The following is a 23,925-nucleotide window of genomic DNA, read 5'->3' on the forward strand; positions in this document are numbered from 1 at the left end:
GATATAATGCCCTAATCGGTTGTAAAAATTTTTCCCCAAAATCCATTTTATCTAAAACTTTCAACAAAAATTGCCAATTCAATTGATCAAAGACCTTTTCAGCATCTAAAAAGATTAGCGCTGCAGAGATCTGGTTGTGCCTTTCCAAAAACTCTAACACATCAACTATATGTCTCACATTATTTTTCATTTGCCTACCACTAATAAACCCCGTTTGATCCCCATGGATCACCTGTTGCAGAACCCTCATCAGTCTATTAGCCAAAACCTTAGCAAATATCTTATAATCTGTATTTAAAAGCGATATCGGTCTGTAATTTTTAACTTGAGTAGCATCCTGGTCTTCCTTCGGAATCAAAGAGATAAAAGCTGTTCTCCAAGACGGTGGCACCTTTCCCCCCCTCTGAATTGTCTGAAACAGTTCCTTTAACGGCTTTATCATCTCTAATTGTAGATTTTTATAATAGGCCGCAGTCAAGCCATCCGTGCCTGGCACTTTATCCACCTTCAGTTCCTTAATTGCTGTAAAAATTTCTTCTTCTGTAATCAATTGATTAATCCCCTCTTTTTGTACTTGCGAAAGAACCGGGATGCTAGCATTCTCCAAGTATATATCAATATCTTTTACATTAATTTCCTCTTTAGTATATAATTTCGAATAAAAATCCACAAAAGCATCCTTAATAAGATTCTGTTGAAACACAACCCTTCCTTTGTACTCAATCTTATCTATATTAGAGGCCCTTTGTTTTTTCCTCAGTCTATAAGCTAACCATCTGCCTGGTTTATTAGCGTTGCAAAAAGTATTGTGCCTAGCAAACCGCAGACTTCAACTTCTCTAATGTCCGATTTGGACATAGGCAGCACTGATTGCAGCATGATAGGCGAACTCAGTCTGTTTGGAAGCAGCTGATTTGAAAAGGCTGCATTAGGATGCTGAATTTTATAAAGAACATACTATGTTTAACAGCACATTATTTGTAAGAACTCCTAAAGAATATAAGAAATATCGTAATAAACATAATAATGAATAGTAATGAATGTACTATTATCAGTAAATAGATTGCCTACAAGAATGATAGTTAGCAGGTGGGCATAACTTAGTACTTAAGCACGTGTCTTATATAGAGAAGAATTTACCTTCATTGCCTGAAATGTTCAGGTAAGGTGAGGGAAGATTCTGCCTGCAACTCTGTCAATCAGCTGTTCCATCTGGGTAGACGCTCTTGAGCTAGCTTACCTAACATATTGACATAATACAATTTTCCAGATTGGAAATTATGGCCATTGCAGTTGTCCACTTCCAGGTATGTACCTCTTTAAGTTGTGCAGAGCTATCTGAGAATTATGGTCTAATTTCCTGTTTAAACTCTTTGATCATGTGATACAACCTCTCAAAGAAGTTGAAAAGACTCAGTTCTGACTTTGCAGGGTCATACCAGAGAATACTTGAAGAACTTTAAGAGCTAAAAAAATGTGAAGAGGATACTTCTGGATTAGTATCTAATAATTTCCTATCATCCCCAATAAGCTTGGGACATTGACAAATTCATTTTTTTCCAACCAGCCTTTTTGGTTCGACTTGAAAAATCAAGTGACAAAAGCCTTTGAGAACTTGGCACGGGTTTTCCATACCTGACTGAACTGGGTAACTAGCAGCCAGGAGGACAAGACTGATGCTGTACTGCAGCCAGCCCCATAAGCCTCTCTTTCTAGGACATTATAGATTCCCTCATTCGCATGTGATTCATGTTCTGGCTTGGTCTATTTGGATCTCTTTTAATCCAATGCATCCCTGGAAAGCATCTGAAAATGCAAATTAGTCTTAATTCACCAAGAGTTATATAATGACAATGAATTTGACCTTGACATCTTCTGCAAAAAAAATGTGCCAGGCTACTGAGGGGCAAAAGACAGGAGCTTTAGGAGTTTTAAAAAAGAAATGTGTACTTTAATCCAGGGGTCCCCAACCCCCAGTCCATGGACCAGTACAAAGCCTCGGCATGCCAACAACCAGTCTGCACAAACAAGCAAAGCCCCATCCGTGGGATGTGGGCAGCACACGAAACCAGGCCCCCTCCGGTCTGCAGAAAAACCTCTCCCCACGGAACTATTCCGTGGTGCCCAAAAGGTTGGGGACCTCTGCTTTAATCAATTGCAGAGCTTTAGTGAACCATTTTCACTGACTCATCCCCTGATGTCAAAATAATTGCAAAAATGGTATCATACTAGATAGGCTTTGAAGATTGCAAAATGGATGCTGTTGTGGCCATTGGACTGCACTTTTTGCCATACAGATTTATTATGCATTTTAATACAGTGATGAATTCTTTTTTAATGTTAAGAATTCACAGCACATTATCCACCAATTTGTTTTCCTATGAATAAAACCAGTCCTTCCCACTAGGCAGGAAAAGAGTTTTTTAAGCAAGAAGATTGATTTAAGTAGGCCAAGTACTGTACTGTATGACAGAACAGAATTTTTCCTCTCTTTAAATGGATAGAGGGGGAAATGAGTTTTTCCTCCCTATGAAAGGAGAAAAACCTAAACAGGAATTCAAACAGAGTAGATGGTACACCTGATTTGCTCTTTATTCACAAAAAACTGTTCTTTTCTTGAGGAGTTAGCATGACAGCAAATTCATTGTATACTGTAGCATCACAAGTTCACACCAATCACTTTAAATTCCATATTAAAATTTACATATGTGATTTGCAGAAACACTCTACAAAGAGTAATTATTAGCAAATAATTTTAAGTGTAAAATATATGCATCCTTCATTAACCAAATAAACATAGGTCAAACTTTGAGAAGAGTTTTCCAACAGTTGCAGTTAATTCTATTGGTATCACTTTCTAAGGATGATGTATATAAATTAAATAAATAAATAAATAAATAAATAAATTTTCTCACTCAAGAAAAAAAAATCTTGTTAGGATTCTTTTTTTGTATTCAATTGCTTGTCCAGTTATAAATTGAGATAGATTATAGAAGACTCCAGAAGATGGCAGAGGACAGGAAGGCCTGGAGGAATGTTGTCCATAGGGTCGCGATGGGTCGGACACGACTTCGCAGCTAACAACAACATAGAAGATGTGATTGTGAATTTCACAAGACATTTCAGCATCCTGTATTCTTTTTGCAATGAAGAAATTAAGGTTTGAAATCCAGAGATCATGCAGTCCATAATCATTATCCTACAAACTATGTGTAAATAAGATAATAAAAGAGGCCAGGGAACAAAATGCACAGATGATGAGAGTTATAGAAGAGAAAGTTGAGTTTAATTGTTAAAAGCAACAATTAACAATAATTACATCTAAAACAGGAAAAACTAACTGGGCAAATACATCACAAAGGAAGAAAAGAAATATAGAAGGAAGATAAGGACTGCAGAGAACTGAATGAATTATTTCCATCTGTCTTCCCTCTAGAAGATATAGGGCAGAAAACTACATGAACTGATACTTTCCGAAAGTAAGTCTTGAGGCATGGACCTAAATAGGGTAGACAAAATAGGAAGCTCTTTATTTAAATCTCAAAAAACTCAAATGTGCAACTGATGATCTTGTGCCAAAAAAGATATAGTTCATAACACCTCACAGGTTTTACTAGGAGAGGGTTGAAAAATAGCCAGAGGAAAATATCTGGGTAAATGAGAATCTGGGGAATTTCAAGCCCAGTTAGGTTAATGTAAATCACAGATAAATTGCTGGAAAACACAGTTACCAACCTAATTGTCGAGTATATAGGATAGGTTTTCCTGAAGAAGAATTAACATGGCTAGAGAATATTAGCAAACATGTAGAACTTACCAAGTAGATGTCAACACTGCTAACTTCGGATGTTCTTGCTTTGACAACAGATGAAACTGCAGCCATTTTCTCTATGCTTTTAGAATTAGTTGGTGCTGGGAGGGGGGATTGGAATGAGAGTTCAGTTAGTCATAATAACAATAACTCTGGAGTGGGAATCCAAGGACAAACTGGGTCCAGAGATGATAACTTTTTGGCGGGCTGGAGAGCTGGGGAGAAAGCCCACGCTTCAAGCTAATTGGGGGAATGTGATTTATGATTTATGTAATTTATTGGGGGTGGGTGGGAATTGTACTTTGTTACTTTGTATAAAGGGGAGGGGAATTTAGTTTTTGGGTTCAACTATGTAGTGCCGATACTTTGTTTCCTGAATAAAAGATTCTTTAAGGAAAACAATGCCTAAAAGTTCTTTTGAAGGGTTTCATCTGTCGGAACCATGACATTAACCCCAAAACTACAATTTTTACCTATCCATCCTGGGGTCCAAGTTCCAGTCGCTGTCCCTAAAGTCGAAGGATAGACCAACAAAGATTTGGGGAAGATCTCAACATAGAAAAGGAAGGGGCGCCTGAGACCAGCACCCCGGCCATGGCTGCCGCCTCAGAGGAGGGAGCGTAGGCCAGTGCACCGGTGGAGAAGGAGTCTTTTCAAGTTTCCCAGATGGGGGCAAGACCCAAGCCGTGGGGACAACTGATATGGTTGTCAGACTGGACCCTACCCAGACTCCTCGAGATGGCTTTGCCACAATCAAGTGCTTCAAAGGCAGACAAGGTTGAGCTGCCAAGAGGGGCTTCTCGCAAGTCGCATTCCCCGGACCAATGGAGAGCCACAAAATTGACTACCGCTGAGGACTCTGATGAGTGGAAGTACCTGTCCGCAGTCCGTAGTCAATCAGTGGAGAAGTTGGTGGAGAGATTCGAGGGGCTAGAGATGAGAAGTGGGGAACAACCCCTCCCGTTCTCCATACTCAAGTGATCATGATGATCAACGGGGCAGTCACCAACTCCTGCCAAGGGTAAGTCACAGTCCCACCTGAGCAGGGCAAGCGGCTTCCGCATCCACAAAGCCACCTACATTAGCCTCCAGCCCTGCAGAGAGGGACAGCCCCAGCCGCCACTCCAGACATGGCCCCTGCAGAAGCCCAGAGCGCCGCCGGTGAGGCAAGAGCCCGAGTCGCCACCCAGACAGCTGAAGCCTGGACCGACGCGTCTACTGGCCACCCAGCCTGAGGCCTCTACAGTAATGGGGGATGCCACAGCAGGGAGGCCAACAGCCACTGGCAGTGCAGCAACAGCAGTGGGGGTGGATGCAGCCCCCAAATGTGCAACAGCAGCTGGGGGCCTTGCCACAACCGGAGAGGATACAGCTGCCAGGGGGTCAGCAACTGTTGGAAGCGCAGCAGCAACAGTGGGGCTGGCCGCCGCCTCTGAACGTGCAGCAGCCACAGGGGGGGGCCTCCTACAACTGGGGATGCCACAACCACCCATAAGTCATCAGCAATGGGGGTGGCAACAGCCCCCAAACGTGCAGCAGCCACTGGGAGGCCTGCAGCAACTGGGGGTGCCATTTCAGCAGCTGCTGAGACCATTGGGGGTCCTACAGCAATTGGGGATGCCACAGCCACCGGGGGGCCAGCAGCCGCTAGCAGTGCAGCAACAGCAGTGGGGTGGCTGCAGCCCCCGAACATATTCCAACCACTGAGGGGCCTGCAGCAACTGGGAATGCTGTGGCCACCATGGGGAGGTCAGCAACCATTGGTGCAACATCCACAGTTGGGAGGCCAGCAACCACCGGGAATGCAGGCTTCCTGGGGAGTGCAGCAACCACTGATGGCACCACCTCTTCGAGCAACTTTTGATGGAGACCCAGAGAAGCTGATCTTCTTCCTCAACCAAGTGCATTCCCACATGAAATGCTGTGCCTATTTCTATCCGAATCCAGCCGATATGATTGACGTGGTTGCAGCCAACTTGGAAGGGGAAGCATCCAAGTGGCTGAACAATTTATACAACGAGCAAGCACCTGAGTTGGGGAAACTCCACCTCTTCCTCCTATGGCTGAGAGTAAGATTTGAGGACCCATCCATAGCCCTCAAAGCGCAAGAGCAAATTTATAAAATAAGACAAGCTGGCAGGCCCACACTGGAATATGTGCGAGAGTTTCACAAGATAGCCAGCTGAATAGACAGGTGGCCCGAGCAATCCCTAGTTCATCACTTCAAGGAGAGACTGGATGACCACCTCTCCCAGGCTTGTGTCTTATCGAGCGGTCCCTAATCAGTTGCAAGAATGGTACCAGTCAGCAGTAAGGCTGGATGTCCAGCTTGCCCACTATATGAAGCCACCACCGCAAGATACTGGGCCGAGGCCAGATCAACCCAGACGGCAGCCGCCACCCCCCCCAAAGCCTCCAACCGCCGCAGAAAACCCCAAGCCACCTGCAGGCCTATTAATCAAATGCTTCAGATGTGGGCAACAGGGACATCGAGCAACGAGTTGCCCAGTCCCTTACCCTCAACAGCAGAGTAGACTGGGACCACCAGCGAGAAAGAAACCAGCCCAGCAACTGGTGAAAGAGAAATCCAACTGGATCGCACAGGAACCCATTGCCCAAGTCACGTCACCCATGCAGGAGAGTGCCGAGGCCCAAACCGGATCTGCTGCCACTCTGCCCTCCTACGACAGCGATGACGAAAGAGAGAACGACCCGATGGCGAGTTGACCCGTTCCACCTTTTTCTCTGCCTGCCAAGATCATAATCCCTAAGACGGGGGCACAGGTAGATCTGAAAGTACTAGTAGACTCAGGATGCTCCTGGTGTGTTGTTAGCTTGCCACTTGCCCTGAAAATGGGCATACGAGCAAGGTTGCTCTCTAAACCAGTGAGCAACCCAATGGCTCCCTAATGGGAGGAACCTTAGTCACGCAATTAACTGAACCCATATGCTTAGAAATAGGTGGACACTGGGAGTTCATTCCTTTCGTGGTGGCTCTGAAAATGACTGAGGCCGTGATCCTGGGGCTAGCCTGGTTAGACAAATGGAAGCTGTTTATCTGGTGGGAGAACAGAATGAGAACTGTGGGATTAGGACCCAAGCCCCCCCTTAACTCGACTGACATTACTGGAGAGTTTAGCCCATCTAACGAACTAGCGAAGATAGTTGCTCTGTTTCAACCAGGCGAGCCACTCATCCCCAGCGAGTACTGGGACCTAGTGGAGGTGTTTAGTGAGAAAGAATGTGACACCCTGCCTCCCCACTGGCCTAATGATTGCTCCATTGAACTGTTACTGGGAGCTAAACTCCCACAACCAAGGATGTACACCATGACCCCCTTGAGATGGAGGAAATGTAGCAGTATGTGAACATGAACCTTGTGAGAGGATTTATTGAATGGGCCAAATCTCAGGTGGGAGCTCCGATGTGATTTAAAGAAAAAAAAAGACAGGTCGCTTCATCTCTGCTTAGACTATAAAGGGTTAAACACTGTGAGCATGGAAAACAAACCTCCTCCCCCTCCTGAAGGACTTACTAACCCATCTGGCAAAAGGGAGCGTCTTCACTAAATTGGACCTGAGAGAGGCATATTACCAAGTTAGGATAAAAGAGGGAGATGAGTGGAAGTCTGGGGAGCTACCAATTTAAAGTCATGCGGTTTGTACTACAGGGGGCTCCAGCTGTCTTCATGCAGCTGATCAATCAGGTACTACATGACCATTTATACAAAGTGGTTTTGGTGTATCTTGATGATATCCTGATATACAGCACGAATATGACTGACCACGTAAAACTAGTGAGAGAAGAACTAAAAAAACTGCTGAATGCCAGACTTTATGTTAAACTATCAAAGTGTGAGTTTCACCAAACCCGACTAGATTATCTTGGCTACAGAATTTTTAGTGAAGGCATTGAACTGGACCCAGTTAAAGTGAAAGCCATAATCGAATGGCAAACCCCAAAGACTTGCAAACAGCTTCAGAGCATTCTAGGATTCGTCAACATTTACCACCAGTTCATCCCCTCCTTTGCTGAAATTGCTTTACCCTTTATGGATTTACTGAAAACAGGCAAAGAGGGAGGGATGCCACGACCGGGCCAGCCACTAGCATGGACTACGAACTGTCAAACTGCTTTTGAGAATTTGAAAAGGCTATTTGCGGTTGAGCTGAACTTGAAGCACCCTTGTCCAGTGAAACCCTTTGTGATTCAAGCTAATGCCAGCAACTTGGATGTCGGAGCTGTGCTATTGCAAAATAACCAGGATGGGGTCCTACAACCCTGCGCCTACACCTCAAAAAAATTCACTTATTGTGAGAGGAGGTGGGCTGTGTGGGAAAAGGAGGCCTTCGCGATTCATTGGGGGCTCTATTAAACTGGTGACACTATCTATAAGGGAGCAAGGTGCCTTTCGAGGTATGGACTGATCACAAAGACCTAGAAGCACGGAAAATTCCCTGCAAATTGTCCCCAAAACAAGTACAATGGGCACAATACTTTAACCGATTTAACTTCACCCTAAAGCACATACGGGGGGGGGACCTTTTAGCTGATGCTTTATCCAGACTGCCCCAACACAAGAGCCAGCATGAAGAGGTTAATGACGCAATTATATCTACTCCACAAACTGCTTCTCAACTAACGCCGCACAGAGTCCCATCTTCAAGAGCCTCAAACCCTGACGAACCTGGGGCAAAGAAAATAAAACAAGAGCTCCTCACCGACCAGTGGTTCAAAGACATTCAAACCACCCTAACTTGCAGGGATGGGTTGGCTTACAAAGGGGGGAAGTTGTGCTTGACTGAAACCCTTAACACACTCCGGCACGGCCATGATGTAGAACAGGCTGGGCACTTTGGATATCTAAAAACACTACACCTAATTCTCTGGCAATTTTGGTGGCCAGGATTGAAATAGGACGTAGAGAACTATATCAGGAGTTCTGTTGTGTGTGCCACCATTAAAAGAATTCCAGGGAAACCCCCTGGACTTTCACAACCGGTAGCAGACCCCTCCCAACCATGGGAAGAAATTGCTTTGGATTTTATAGTAGACCTATCTAAAAGTAGGGGAAATACAGTTATCCGGACTGTGATAGATCTGTTTTCAAAGCAGGCTCACTTCATTGCCTGCAAAGGGCTCCTGTCTGCCCAGCATCTACGGACTTCAGGGTGCACCAAAACGTATAATCTCAGACCGGGGTTTTGGAGGGGTTTTCTTAAGCTAATTGGCTTATCTCAAGGACTGTCATTGGCTTTTCACCCGTCTACCAATGGGGCGGCTGAACCTGCAAACTCAATGGTGGAGCAGTATCTCAGATGCTATGTGGATTATCATCAGACGAACTGGACTGACCTTCCTTTTGCAGAGGTGGCTTACAATAACTCTGTTCACAGCAGCACCGGTTTCACACCTTTTAAAGTGGCCACAGGAAAAGAGTTCAGCCCATCACCTGAATATCTTCAGGGACCCTCCACTTCCCAAACTCTTGATCAGTGGATGAGGGGGTGGGAAGAAGTCTGGAGAACCACAAAAATTGCTTTAAAAAAGGCTTCTGAGACATATAAAAAGCAAGTGGATAAAAAGAGAGCTCCTCAAAGGTCATTCCAGGTTGGGGAAAAGGTTTATTTGTCCACAAAATATTTATGGCTTAAGTTACCTAGTAAGAAGTTAAGACCGAAATACTTAGGACCCTTCCTCATCATAAGGATCATTAACCCAGTCACGGTAGAATTAAAGCTTCCCAGACTCTTAGGGAAAGTCCACTCTGTAGCCTGCTGAAACCTTTTCAGGATTCCACCTTATGACCTCCCCCCCCACGAAGGCACTTGGACCTCTCATAGTAGCAGGACAGACTCACTATGAAGTGAGGCGTATTCTTGATTCTAGACTTTTTAAAGGGAAGCTACAGTACTTAGTGCAATGGAAAGGGTATCTGTTGTCTGAAGCCACCTGGGTAAAAGCTAGCAATGTAAAAGCTGACAGATTCATTGGTAAGTTCTATAAGAAACAGCCTAACAAACCAAGAGGCAACCCCTAACGTATGGTTTTGTTTGCATTACAGGATTTGTCCTTTTTGTAAGGGGTGGCGGATGTCAACGCTGCTAACATTGGATGTTCTTGCTTTGACAACAGATGAAACTGCAGCCATTTTTTCTATGCTTTTAGAATTAGTTGGTGCTGGGAGGGGGAATTGGAATGAGAGTTCAGTTAGTCATAATAATAATTACTCTGGAGTGGGAATCCAAGGACAAACTGGGTCCAGAGCTGATAACCTTTTGGCAGGCTGGAGAGCTGGGGAGAAAGCCCACGCTTCAAGCTAATTAGGGAATGTGATTTATGACTGTTTATTGGGTGTGGGAATTGTACTTTGTTACTTTGTATCCAAGGGAGGGGAATTTAGTTTTTGGGTTCAACTATGTAGTGCCAAAACTTTGTTTCCCGAATAAAAGATTCTTTAAGGAAAACAATACCTCGAAGTTCTTTTGAAGGGTTTCATCTGTCGGAATCATGACAGTAGATACCACTTACTTGGACTTTCGGATAATTTTTGATAAAGATTCCTGAGCAAGTTGAACAATTATGGGATAAAAGGTGAATCCACTTAAGGCTTAGTAACTGTCTAAAAGAAAGAAAAAAAGTAGCGTTTGTGTACCCAGTGCATCTGTATTTGGGATTGGTGCTTTTAACTTGTTCATAAATTAGGTGATGAAAGCAAAGTGGCAAATTTGCTAATAATGTTGGATTATTTAAGTTGGCAAATTAGGAAAAGGAACAATGAAAACACAGAATATAAGCAAATATAAAATTATGCCTGTTGGTTATAAAGGCTCCCATTTCAATAATTGGGACTGAGTTGGGTTTGCATGACCTATAGGTAGTAGCCTAATAATACAGATCTCCACATAGGTTGTTGATAAATTATGAGTTTTGTTCCACAAAATAAAGTATGGGTGTTAACCTTGATAGCTTAAAAAGCCTATTGAAGTGTGCAAGGCCTTATATGGCATAGACCTAAGCTACCTGGAGGCCACCTACTCCCATGCAATTGGTTCTATATTTTCGGTGGGACATTTTTTTCAGGTCTTCCCTCCAAAATGTTCACAACTGATACCCAAGCCAGCTTTTTCTATGCCAAGGCAACTGTAGTTGAGGTTGTTTATTAAATTACATTTTAATAGGGCTCACAACTTCTATTTTGAGTTTTGATGCTCTTGACGGTGGACTTTTTGCCACCCAGAAATATACAGGAACGGATAACACATAAATTTGTAAAATGTTACCATTTTTTTTTAGGTAGGAAGGAAGGTAAACTTGTTGATAGGTTGTAATTGGTCAAATTCATGGAGAATAAGGCTAACAGCATCTACTTACCATATTGCTATGAGCCCAGAATTTTGATTTACCATAATAATAACACACACACCCCCTGCAAATTCTGGCTTAGCAGGCCTTCTGACCTAGACTGTTATCTCCCATTTTTAGATAACATCTGATTGCAATATGTTTTTGTTTGTGGGTTTCCTATAAGTCTCCAGAATCACAGTTCTTATATTCTCGCGACTGCAAGTTTCAGTCAAAGAACTGGAGAGAGTCATAGTCTAAACAGAACAACATCCTAGCCATCTTCCTAACCATTTCACCTTCCTCCTAGCAGGTGGGGATTGTGCAACACTGTTGAAGAATATTGGGGCTCTGCCTGTAGAAATGGCCCGCATGTACTTTGCTGAGACTGTCCTGGCCCTGGAGTACCTGCATAACTATGGCATCGTCCATCGTGACCTCAAGCCTGACAAGTATGAAGTTAAAAGACAAGGCCTGTCTTTAGTTGTGTTTAGGAAGTGGCTGCGGTTGGTTCTCTCTGATGTTTTATCCCTCTGCTTTCTCCACAGCCTACTTATCACTTCCATGGGACATATCAAGTTGACAGACTTTGGTCTTTCCAAGATGGGGTTGATGAGCCTTACCACAAACTTGTACGAGGGTCATATTGAGAAGGACGCCAGGGAGTTTCTAGATAAACAGGTGGAACCCTGATTAAATCCATTTGTAAAGGGGTGCTGCACACATATTAAATGTGAAAAAGGCAGATATTCAGAAAGCTAAAGCTGAATTCAGAAAAATTGCATGAGAAAAGTGATGAGCTATTTTATTATTGATTTATTTGATTTTTATCCCATTGTTAGTAGTAACTCAAGATGGCAAATATACCTAATATTCCTTTCTCCTCCTATGTTCTCCACCAGAACAATCCTGCAAGGTGGGTTGGTCTGAAAGAGAATGACTGGCCCAAAGTCACCCAGGTGGCTTTGATACCTAAGATGGGGCTAGAACTCACAGTCTCCTGGTTTCTAGGCCATGCTGAATCAATGAATATATCTATAAATCTAGTAGATTTTCCATTCTGGATTTTTTTTTATTCCCGCTCTGAGATAATGTACTTTCAACTGAAATACAGTAATAGAAAAAAGTTACAAAGTATTACACAGTCCTTATGCCATTTGAATGATGTCTAGGAGGACAAAATACAAGATAATACAAAATGATATTACAACTGACAGCTATCTTTTTCATTTTTTTAATATCTGTTGGGAATTTTAAATCAAACTATTTCGCGCACTGACTTTTTAACGGTCAAAGAAAATCTTTGTTTACCGCTTCATGTTAACGGATCAGTGCCTCTGTACTTAGGAGAAAAAAAAAATCTCAAATTGTGTTATATGTAAGAGAGAAAATTATAGTGCTTCCCATATTTAATTGAACCAATTAACTGTATGCACTGCAAATCTTGAGATACCTGGCACTCAGTGGATCAGTATTTCCGACAGCTGAATAAAGACAAGTATCTTAACAGGTGTGTGGAACCCCCGAATACATTGCCCCCGAGGTGATCCTTCGCCAAGGTTACGGGAAGCCAGTGGACTGGTGGGCCATGGGCATCATCCTCTATGAATTCCTGGTGGGCTGTGTACCATTCTTTGGAGACACTCCCGAAGAGCTCTTTGGCCAGGTCATCACTGGTACGTAGGGGCAAGTGTTGCTTCTCTTAGGGCAGGGGTGTCAAACTCAATTTCATTGAGGGCCGCATCAGCATTGCGGTTGCCCTCAGGGGGCTGGGTGGGCGTGGCCTACTGGGTAGGCGTGGCTAGAGTGTGTATGGCCTACTGGGTGGGCGTGGCCAGCTCCACATCGTTCGCATCAAGGGTGCCTATGGGGGCCTGGGCAGGAGTGGGACAGATCTGAGGGTCTCTGGCAGAAGGAGGGTCTCTGGGCCAGGGCCAAGGCAGTGGGGGCCGTTCCCTCACTGTTTCCAGGATGGCTTTGCGGGCCGCATGAAACCACTTCACGGGCCGGATCCGGCCCCCGGGCCTTGTGTTTGACATGTCTGTCTTAGGGGCTCATTGGTTACTGGCTTTAGAATTTCTTCCCAGCTTGCAGCATCCAGCATACATGCTTGGCTGGTGAAAAGTTAAACAGGGTCAGTGCTGGTGAGTACTTGAATGGGAGGCCAGGCAATCCTTAGGTGGATTTTAAACGAAACTGACAAGTCAAAAAAGGGGGAAAGTAGAGGACTTTGCTTTTGCTCAGAAGACAGCATGGGCATTTCCACGAAGCCACAGGTCCTCAAAGGAGGCTTTTCCTTTAGATAAAGCAATGGAATGGGGGGGTGAAAAAGCATCATGAAATTGTGAGTGAAGCATTGTGTAGACACCAACGTTTGAGATGCAGCTCCTGCTGTCGTATAAACATAAATTACATCATGTGTTGCAGCTTTAGTAGGAGGAGCTATTTTTACAATCCCCCCCTCCCTATTTTGGAGCCTCTTTGACCTGATCTGCTTTCCCAAGTGTCACCATTGGATTGCAACAGCCTGTCTTTATTTCCTTGCTTTCAGATGACATCCTGTGGCCAGAAGGAGAGGAGGCACTCCCCTCAGATGCTCAGCATCTGATCTCTTGCCTCCTGCAAACCAATCCTCTTCTCCGCCTGGGAGCAGGTAAGGCCAGACAAGAGAGCGAATGAGTGGTGGGTACACCCTTCCCACTCATAAGGAGAGAGGTTCTTCCCTTCCCTCTGAAATGTTACCGCCTTGAGCATCAAAGGGTCAACCAACTGTGGCCATAGCAAGCATTCCCAGTTCCACCATCCTTTCTCTCCACAAACTATCTCTGGCACAGGATCCAGATTTCTTAGCTAAGCACTAGGGCAGGGGTAGGCAACCTTGGCTCTTTTATGACTCGTGGACTTGAACTCCCAGAATTCCTGAGTTGAAGTCCACGAGTCATAAAAGAGCCAAGGTTGCCTACCCCTGGCACTAGGGTAACTGCTTGGCTCATTCTTTAGGGTGATTTTTGATCTTGTCCAGCAGGGGACAGCAAAACCTTGTTTTCCTTCTTTTATGTAGGTGGCGCCTATGAAGTGAAACAGCATGCATTTTTCAAAGAACTAGATTGGAATGGGCTTCTGAGGCAGAAAGCAGAGTTCATCCCTCATCTGGAATCTGAGGAAGACACCAGCTATTTTGACAGCAAGTGTTAACTTTCTCTCCCTCCCTGAACCTGAATATTTTGGTTGATAATTTGAACTTGGCTGAAGACAGTTAACCAGCTATCCCTGACCATACACCTTTGAATCAGGATCACTCGCCTTGCTTTTATAGAAAGAACCCCCATATTTTTGTGATTTTGTTTCCTCTCTTGATACAGTAGCAGCTATGGATGAGTAATATTCATAAGGACCACAACCAGCGGGGGGTGGGGGGAAGGCTATGCAGCTTAGTGGAAGGATTCTTGTTTGCCAAGCAGAATAGCTGCCTAATATTTCCAGGAAAGACTGGAAAACGGTGGTTTCTTCACCTTGGCAACGTTACGATGTCTGGACTTCAACTCTCAGAATCCCCAACCAACAGTCCTTGACTTACAACCACAAACGGGTCCAGAATTTTACTCATAAGTCATTGCAATCATAAGGTGAGTTGCTACATGACCGGACTCCATTTTATGACCATTTTTACAATGATCATTAAATGAATCACGTGGTCACCAAGCCAAATTGGCTTATCCAATAGGCAGTTTTTGTCAAAAAGCAGCAATAAAAGATCAGAAAACATGATCATACGACTGGTCGTAAATGTGAGCCATTGCCAAGTGCCTGAAATCTGATCCCATGATCATGGGAATAGTGTAGCAGTTGTAACTTTTTTTTTGAGTCTGTTGTAACTTTAAACAGTTGTTAAGCAACTGTTCAAGTCAAGGACTACCTGTAAAAGTTGTTAATTTTGAAAGATTCTTTCCTAGACGGCAACTTGCAGTCAGTGACAGCGCTGAGTCAAGGTTCTGGCACTGAAAAGACACTGCCTCTATTCCTGAAAAAGTTTTAAAGAATATCTATCTACTCTGTCTGATATTTGATGCTGACTGTCTTGTGAAAACAAGATCTCTGAAATTCCAACAGGAGAAATATTACTTTTATTGTTCTTGTAGTCCAGTCGGTTATGAGCCATTAAAAGGGAACTGTTTCTAGACACATGGGTGCAGAGACTTTGTTTACCTAAGGCCACTTAAGTAGTAGGCACAGGAAAGCAAAATTATTGGACTAAGTCCAAGACATTACCCTACCTGGGCTTCTGTGAGCCTCATGAGCTCTTCTTTCTCATTTTAGCCCGCTCTGATCGTTACCACCACATTAATTCCTATGATGACGAAGATACGACTGAAGATGAACCAGTGGAGATACGCCAGTTTTCATCTTGTTCTCCCAGATTCAGCAAGGTAAAGCCCTTACTTACTTACTTACTTACTTACTTACTTACTTACTGCAGTTCTTCCTGAGGTCTTGACAATGTAGGATTGGGACAAAAAACCAGGAGGCCCTGACTCCCTTAGGCATGAAAGACTGGGAAGTGGCAGAATTGGCCAACAGGAGGGTTTGAAGGCCCATCATTATTTCTTGTGTTGGGGAGACGGTTTTTATTCCTATCTTGGGAATGGAGCTGAATTTGAATACGATTGTGACTGGATCGTATCCTATGTTTTCCACTAATATTTCTCATTAGATTGGCTCAGCCCATCTCTTTCTTCTTCTTCTCCTTCATCCCATTACTCCAGGTGTACAGCAGCATGGAGCACCTGTCCCAGCACGAGCAAAAGACTCCAGGTGTCACCACGCGGGACCAGAGCAACAAGCACAAGGACGACAGGCTTAGCAAACGGGAAAGCCTTGGCAGCTTCACCTTTCGGGACAAGAACTGGCGCACCAGCTCTCCAGAAATGTGAGTCTCCCCTGGGTTGTTCTGCAGTGACTGTCCCTCTCCCAGGCCAGGAGGATTATATTTAGGGACCGGCTGGGGAGACAGAAGATTTGGGGGGGCTCCTTGGGAAGATTGGTGAGCTGCTGTTGCTACTCAGCAACAAGGGATGATAGGTCTCTTTCTGAGCATTCATATCCTTGATGATGCGGCAGTGGAAACTAACACTTTTGGCGCTGAGAAAAGGGATCATATATCTAGCATAATCAGCATCAGCTTGGTTTCTATGTGTGTGTAAGAGAGGGAGAGAACGTGAGGGGTGCGAAAGGTGTTGCTTTTCATTTGTACATGTTTTCTTATTTCAAAACAAAATTGACTGAAAAGTAAAAAGAACTCAGTCAAAATGTGTTTTGACTAATAGGAATTGAAACTATCCGTCCCAATGAAACCTAGATGACTTTTCAAGAAGAAAAAAACTAATGATAAAATGTAATAAAAATTACATTTGTTTATTAAGCGGGAAGGTCATTTTAAAAGGTCTTGTTTATTCACACGGTATTAATTCTGAAGATGCAAAACAGCCAAAAAGAAGGAGGAGGAGGAGAGTTCACGGACTCAGTCTGAGCCTCATTGATTACAATTTGTTACCATTGACTAAGGCAGAACCAAATTAAGATTCAGTGAACCCATCCTGACAAAACTTGTGGACTTCAGTTAACCCTGCCAGAATTTTTCACAACAAGCTTTGGCCCAAACGTAGCCAGGATAAGCCGGTTTGCTCACTTCTGTCCTACAGGAAGCAACTCTCAGCCTCGGAGTCATCATACACTGAGAGTGATTCGAGTCCCCCACTGGGAGCCCGCCGGCGTTTCTCAGCACTGATGGACACCAGCCGTTTTGCTGTGCCATTGGAAAGTGACAACGAGATACCTGGCAAGGGACCACCGAAGGCTCCTGCAGAAAATGGGTCTGTGGGATCCACCCCTCAGTCTGAAGGCAAGGAGACCAATGAGGGAGCAGGAGATGTTGCACAGTGTCCGGCTCCTGTGGAGACTGAAGCAGGTGAGTACAGACTATGGCAAGGTAGGTAGCCGTTTGCAAAAACCGGTGACTTGGATAGGCTAAGCAAAGTAGCCACAGTCAGTGGTTTCCTACATTTGTTGCAGGACCTCTGCATTTGGCTTAAAACAGTTTTTGGTCCGTCATCATTCTTTTCACCTCTGGGCCACAAATCCCTCGCCCTTCCAATCTCTAGGGAGGAGTAGCATTCTTGGTCAAAGTGATCTCATTTCCCTGGACGTACTGGATAGCACAGCACCTGGGTAGTGTAACTTGAGTCACCTTTGACTGTTTCCAAGCCCCCGGGTTTCATTTCAGTATTTACCTGAAATGTCTATTCAGAGTCTGGTAATCTTTCCAGTAGATACTACAACCTGAACGCCCAGATGCCAGCAGGTGTGGGGATTCAACGATTTGTTCCCAAGCATAGGCACCTGTTTGGAGGAAAGAGTAATTTTCCAAAATGCCTGCTGCAGGTTTGGCTTGAGAAGATGCATATTTTTGCCCTACCTCCCACTCCCTGGTAGCACAGCTGTTGCAAGCAGTGCATGTTCGAGCAATGTTATCAGAATAGTGGCAATGGATATTAAATTTGGCCTGTTATTGTGATGCCTAAGGCAGAAATTGTGCTCACATGCACACGTACACCCAGAGATGGAAGATTTTGAATGCTTTAAGACCCTCGCTTCACTTTACTTTTGAGAGGGATGGCTTAATTGGATAATGCCTTCAAACTTTAGTGGCACCGAGTGACACAACTGATCCTTTTCCGATTGCATATTTGTGTATGTGTGAAAGCTTTCATGCTGCCTTACTTCTGCAGAAGTAAGAGAGTGCCCTCTTCATATTAGCAGCCTTAAAAAGACAGTGTCCCTTCCTTACGGCAATGCTCCTACACCCGTTTTATTTTATTTTTCCACAGTCATGCTTATTTCCCTTTAGCAGATAATGTATTTGTGATTTAGTTTTAGGGACTTGTACCCTTCCCAAACCATTTTATTTTTAGTATAATGGCATTTATTTTGCATAGTTGAGTTTTGTATCATAAACAAAAGGTTGGGACTACATGTTATCGTCAAGTGCTGCTAAGAAAGGTATGGCTTAATGTGGAAAAGAGAACTAGGAGACATGCTTAGTAAGAAACTGCACAGTGCCTCCTGTCTGAACAGGAAGTCTGCTCCCCATTGTGCTTGGCTTTTGATTCCTCCCCTGGTTCCTCTATACTACAGCAATAGACTGCTGAATTGTAAGTGTTTGGTACCTCCAAACATGATGGAAGCTGCCATTACTTACTGTTCTGAATTTGGAAACCCCTGAAGGGTAGGTTGCAAGCTGGGATTTCCCAACCTATTAAACTCCAGCTCTGCTTTACGAATGTCCTGAGAACCGATATAGAGATGGTTCTGATCTTCGTGGAACCGAGCCAGTTGTGAGGCACAAACCACTTCATAAGATCCTTGGTGATTTTATCGAGTCCCAAGCGGGATAAACAGGACCCATTCCATCCCTTGGCATGCTATCTAAGAGGCCAGCGAAAAAGGCAAGGTTTCTAGGAGTTTAGCAGCCCAAGAATCTAACTGCACAGCTTGGACTCTGTGGCAACCTAGTTTGTGCAACATCCCCTTCTTTCAGACCACGAGACTGTACTGCTCATGAAGAGCATTCTTGGGAGTTTAGCAATAGCAATGACAAGACAAGCGCGTTTCAACGTTTAAAGGGTCAGCCATCATTTGTCATTCCTTTTCATGACACTCCTATTAGTACGTGGACTAGAAACCTAAGCTTAAGCCTTTCAGGTTACATGAGAACGCAGAGAAGGCCTCGGTGTACATGCACACAATCAGGCACATGCACACTCATATCATAATCTCAACTTCGTATTGAATCCTGCTACCTGCTGCATTATATTTCCCAGAACGCTTTGATGATGCTGGCTGGGAGTTCTGAAACAATTCATGGACAGCACCAGATTGATGGAGGCTATTGTTGTGGGAAGGGTTTGATGAGCAGCATTATGGTTTATTTGCCAACAGTCCTTCAAAGAACAGAGGTGGATCGGTAGTGCTCACAATGCCCTCTGGGGGGATGGTGGGGATGGTGGGCAGTTCATGTGGTGGTGTCCTGTGGCTCTTGCTTGGAGGTGGGGGTCCCTGAGTGTGGTCCTGTGATCTAGGGCTTGAGTCATCATCCCTCTCTCTCCCCTCCCCAATAGGCGATAAATCAAAAGCGGGTGAGCTACAGCCCCCCAAAGAGCTGGACCCATCTGCCCCCAGAGCTACCAATGACTTGGTGCTGCGTCGGGCCCGGCACCAACAGCTCTCAGGGGACACCGCCACGGCTGAGAAGCGCAGCTCCCGCACAGGGGGCAAGGTCATCAAATCTGCCTCAGCTACTGCATTGTCGGTCATAATCCCCACAGGTACGCCCCTCCTCCTCCTCTTCATCCCTCCCCCCCCACACACAACACCCAGACCCCTAGAAATGGCATCCTCCTTTGAGCCTGACCCGCCCACACTCACTTAACACCCTCCAGTCACCGTCTGTCTTTGCCCCACCAGGCTATGCACCACACAGACCACTGGCCTAAGACCCTCCCCTCTTGCGCTGTGTTCCCTTCATCCTCCTGAACACTGAACTCCTCTAGATTCCCCATTTCCTTGGTACAGGGATTCTCTCTCCCCCACTCTAATAGGAATCGATACCGAATTTGTCTTCAGTAGAGTCCCCAAAATGTTTGTCTTGTGGCTTTGCATGATCTATTCCACCCACCCACCCACCCACCCAACCCGCCCTTTGGTTCTTCTAGTGTAGTTGCTGGGCTGTGTGTATTCTGCAAAAAGCCTGTCACAGTAGAAGTGGGATGCTGCAACTTTTTGTAGGGTTTATGTAAATGAAGCAGATTTGCTTGGTAGAATGTTCTTTGCATGGCTGATATTTCTGTTCAAATCCTCTGCTTCTGTTACGTATGAGAAGAGGTAAATAAGCTAGGGGGAGGCACCCAAAACCTCCTCACCTGACCGGTACCAAGAATCTGAATTCAGTGATACCCACTAAGATCTCACTTGGTGCACATTCGGTTGTATCTAGTCATCAACGGCTAGAAATTGGAAGGCCGAATTTTGTGCCAGGGTAGCCTATGTGCAGCTTGAAAATGCACCATACACGCAGCCCTTGTAGTTGCCTGTATGTGTCAGTGGTTAATACTATCTACTTGAGAGTGACCCAAAATATCCCAATGATGCATTACTTGGGGAAACATTTCCCTTTCCAGCTAGAAAAACACATGCAAGTAATCCTCGACTTATGACTGGCTGCTTAATGACCATTCAAAGTTATGACAGATTCCTTTCCGTCCCCCCCCCCAAGATACTTATGAGCTGCTTTCAAAGTTACTGCTGCTGCAGTGCCCTCACCATTGTTTATCCTTACGATCAACCACAGGGATACCCCACTATCTCCCTCACCCATCCCACTGGGTCCCTGCAAGGCTGTTCCCAAGACGGCCACTCGGCCTTTAGGAAACCTAAAGCCAGTTAGCAGAAGTGACCAGCACACAGAAGAGCCCAGTCAATGCAAAGCTCAGCTCAGCTTTCTCTATGCTATTCTGCAAGCAAATAGTACTCCTCGCAAGACTGCAAGGGGGGGGTGTCTATTTTTTTAAGGAGGCTCCACAAACTACACCAGCAAATGGAACCTTGTTGCAGGCCATTGCAACATGCAACAGTAATGGGCAGGTTCCACCATGGTCATAAGTCGAGGACTATCTCTACTGGATATTGTTTACCTCTGGAGCCTGCACAAACACTTATCCCTGTCTCACTAGACACCTCTACTGACCAGCTCTTAAGGTTACCTGTCCTCCAGTAGCCCCCCTCCTCCCTCAAAGTGTTCTAAATTCTGTATCATTCCTATGTCAATGTGCCCTGGGGGCTGGCAGAAAATAATAGGAGGGTAAAGCTAGGCTGAGGGACGCGGTGGCTCAGTGGGTTAAGACGCTGAGCTTGTCGATCAGAAGGTCGGCAGTTTGGCGGGTCGAATCCCGAGTGCCGCGTAGCAGAGTGAGCGCCTGTTACTCGTCCCAGCTTCTGCCCACCTAGCAGTTCGAAAGCACGTAAAAATGCAAGTAGAAAAATAGGGACCACTACGGTGGGAAGGTAACAGCGCTCCGTGCGCCTTTGGCGTCTAGTCATGCCGGCCACATGACCACGGAGATGTCCTCGGACAAGCGCTGGCTCTTCGGCTATGAAACGGAGATGAGCACCGGCCCCTAGAGTCGGAAACGACTAGCACGAATGTGCGGGGGAACCTTTACCTTTACCTTTAAAGCTAGGCTGGTGCCAAGCCCCACAAGAAACTGATCTCCAGTTAACTACAGCAGGGAAGCAAAGAGCCCTGTGGTGTGCTTGGAAAGCATGTGTCCACGGAAAGCATCTTGCGTTATAACCTCTTAATTTTCTTTTTTCTCTCTCTCCTTTCAGTGGAGCAGCACAGCAGCTCACCCCTGGCCAGCCCAATGTCTCCCCGATCACTCTCCTCTAATCCTTCGTCCCGAGATTCCTCCCCATCCCGAGACTACTCTCCTGCTGTCAGCAGCTTGCGCTCACCAATCACTATCCAACGGTCAGGCAAGAAGTATGGCTTCACCCTGCGTGCCATCCGTGTGTATCTGGGAGATAGCGATGTCTATAGTGTGGATCACATTGTCTGGGTAAGAAGACATTCTGTATTTGCAAGATTTAAGAGAATGCTCAGGAAAGAGCCATATAGCTGATGAGATAGAAATTAGCAGCAAGGATTCTCCTGTCACAACAATGAAGCTATTGTCCTATGAATCAATGGGAGGTAGCAACCTTGAGAGACATTCTCTTGGCTTGTTTCTTGGCAGCATGTGGAGGAAGGGGGTCCAGCCCACGAAGCAGGTCTGTGTGCAGGAGACCTCATTACTCATGTCAACGGAGAGCCAGTGCATGGTCTGGTGCACACTGAGGTGGTGGAACTCATCCTGAAGGTAAGCAAAAGTATGCAAGACATTGGAGAGTCTTTGACTGTGTTTTTGTTACTGTCCCACAGCCAGCTTACCTTTCTTTCCCTTAGAGTGGAAACAAGGTGATGGTGACTACTACGCCCTTTGAGAACACTTCCATCCGGATTGGACCAGCCCGCAAGAGCAGCTACAAGTCCAAAATGGCTAGAAGAAACAAGAGGAGCACCAGCAAAGAAGGGCAGGAGAGGTGAGCTGCACAGAGAGAATGGGAAGTACAGGAACAAGCAAGGTGTATCAAGGATAGCTTGATCCCCTCTATGTTCACAGAGATTTGGGAGTTCATCTAGTGTAATTCCCTGCTGAATGTAATTTCTTCATTCTGGCAGTAAGAAGCGCAGCTCCTTGTTCCGCAAGATCACCAAACAGTCAAATTTGCTGCACACCAGCCGTAGCTTATCATCCTTGAATCGCTCCTTATCCTCCAGTGATAGTTTGCCTGGCTCACCCACCCACGGTTTGGGTGCCCGTTCACCCACCCAGAGCCTGCGCTCCACTCCTGACTCTGCGTACCTAGGTAAGAGGTTAGGACAGCTATGGTTGCTAATGGCAGGGTTGGGTGGGAAGGGAGGACAATGAGAACTGTTTCCCACAGACTGTGACACCCTTATATGCTGGGAATATTTTTCTTGGCCTCTGAAGAAGACTGAAGAGTAGCTGGGGCATCTGGCTTCTTTTTTCATCAAGCTTTACTTTCATAAAAAGGGTGATATTCTTTAGCTCAGATGAGTATTACAAAGATTGCTGAACTATAATTTCTAGGATTGGCCAGTGATTATATTCGCTAGCATTTGCAAGTCAGCGGTGTCTAAAGAGCCGGATTTCTGTAAAGCCCTCTTTTCTATTGCCAAGTTGGAATCTCCATGGTGGTCCTTCCACCTAATGCTGTGCAACTAATAGTCAGTAGGTTTGAGAGAGAGAGAGATAAAAAAGGGGTGGGGGCAGGCACCTGCAAGATGACATGAAATCATCCTTGCTGATCCTTAAATCTAGGCCATGGTTGCATTCCTCTAAAGTTCAGGCACAAAAGGCAACAGGAGTAGACTATGTGTGGTTCAATTATGAGTCTAGTACCCTTTTTCTCAGTCTCAAATAATGTCATTACCCTCCCCCCCAAAAATCAGACTTTTACATAAGTGTCTCAGCAGTGGCAGTCCTAAACTGGATCCTCGGCTCACAAACCAGCAATTACAAATTGCTCCATTACCCCAAAGGCAAGGCAAGAGTACCCCCAGTTTAAGAAGCATTGATCTAGATCAGCATAAAAATGCAAGGGTGAATAATTGCATGAAGAACATGCCCTGGTCAATCTTCATGTGTGTCTGTAAGATGGAAGCCCTAGGCCTTTTCCTTGCAGGGGAACCCACAGCACCTCTCCTGATTCAACGGGGCAAGTGAGAGTGCTCTGTGGTACATCTCATCTTTCCTCTCTTTATCCCTTTGTAGGGGCCTCCTCTCAGAGCAGTTCCCCAGCCTCCAGTACGCCCAATTCACCAGCCACCACGTCCCACCACATGCGGCCCAGCACTCTGCACGGCCTATCTCCCAAACTGCATCGCCAGTATCGTTCTGCCCGTTGCAAGTCAGCCGGAAACATTCCCCTCTCACCACTGGCACATACGCCCTCGCCTACACAGTCCTCACCACCACCACTTCCCGGCCATACCGTGGGCAGCTCCAACACCACCCAGAGCTTTCCTGCAAAGCTTCATTCTTCACCCCCAGTGGTGCGGCCACGCCCCAAGAGCGCAGAGCCCCCTCGTTCGC

General features: G+C 45.3%; 1 protein-coding gene across 1 annotated transcript in view; it reads left to right on the forward strand.

Annotated features, from left to right (window-relative positions):
• Positions 1-23,925, forward strand: part of MAST1 (microtubule associated serine/threonine kinase 1) — an 85,457-nt gene that overhangs the window by 60,565 nt on the left and 967 nt on the right. Inside the window, exons 14-27 of the mRNA XM_083356778.1 lie at positions 11,469-11,607; positions 11,704-11,836; positions 12,666-12,831; positions 13,707-13,808; positions 14,217-14,345; positions 15,473-15,582; positions 15,919-16,082; positions 16,855-17,120; positions 19,330-19,536; positions 21,596-21,825; positions 22,003-22,125; positions 22,212-22,348; positions 22,488-22,675; positions 23,605-23,925. The exon at positions 23,605-23,925 is cut by the window's right edge and continues 967 nt beyond it. Coding sequence (XP_083212904.1) covers positions 11,469-11,607; positions 11,704-11,836; positions 12,666-12,831; positions 13,707-13,808; positions 14,217-14,345; positions 15,473-15,582; positions 15,919-16,082; positions 16,855-17,120; positions 19,330-19,536; positions 21,596-21,825; positions 22,003-22,125; positions 22,212-22,348; positions 22,488-22,675; positions 23,605-23,925 — 2,415 coding nt within the window. The remainder of the gene's footprint in view (positions 1-11,468; positions 11,608-11,703; positions 11,837-12,665; positions 12,832-13,706; positions 13,809-14,216; positions 14,346-15,472; positions 15,583-15,918; positions 16,083-16,854; positions 17,121-19,329; positions 19,537-21,595; positions 21,826-22,002; positions 22,126-22,211; positions 22,349-22,487; positions 22,676-23,604) is intronic.

The sequence above is a fragment of the Vipera ursinii genome, assembly GCF_947247035.1.
Source record: "Vipera ursinii genome assembly, chromosome: 2".
Lineage (NCBI taxonomy): Eukaryota > Metazoa > Chordata > Lepidosauria > Squamata > Viperidae > Vipera > Vipera ursinii.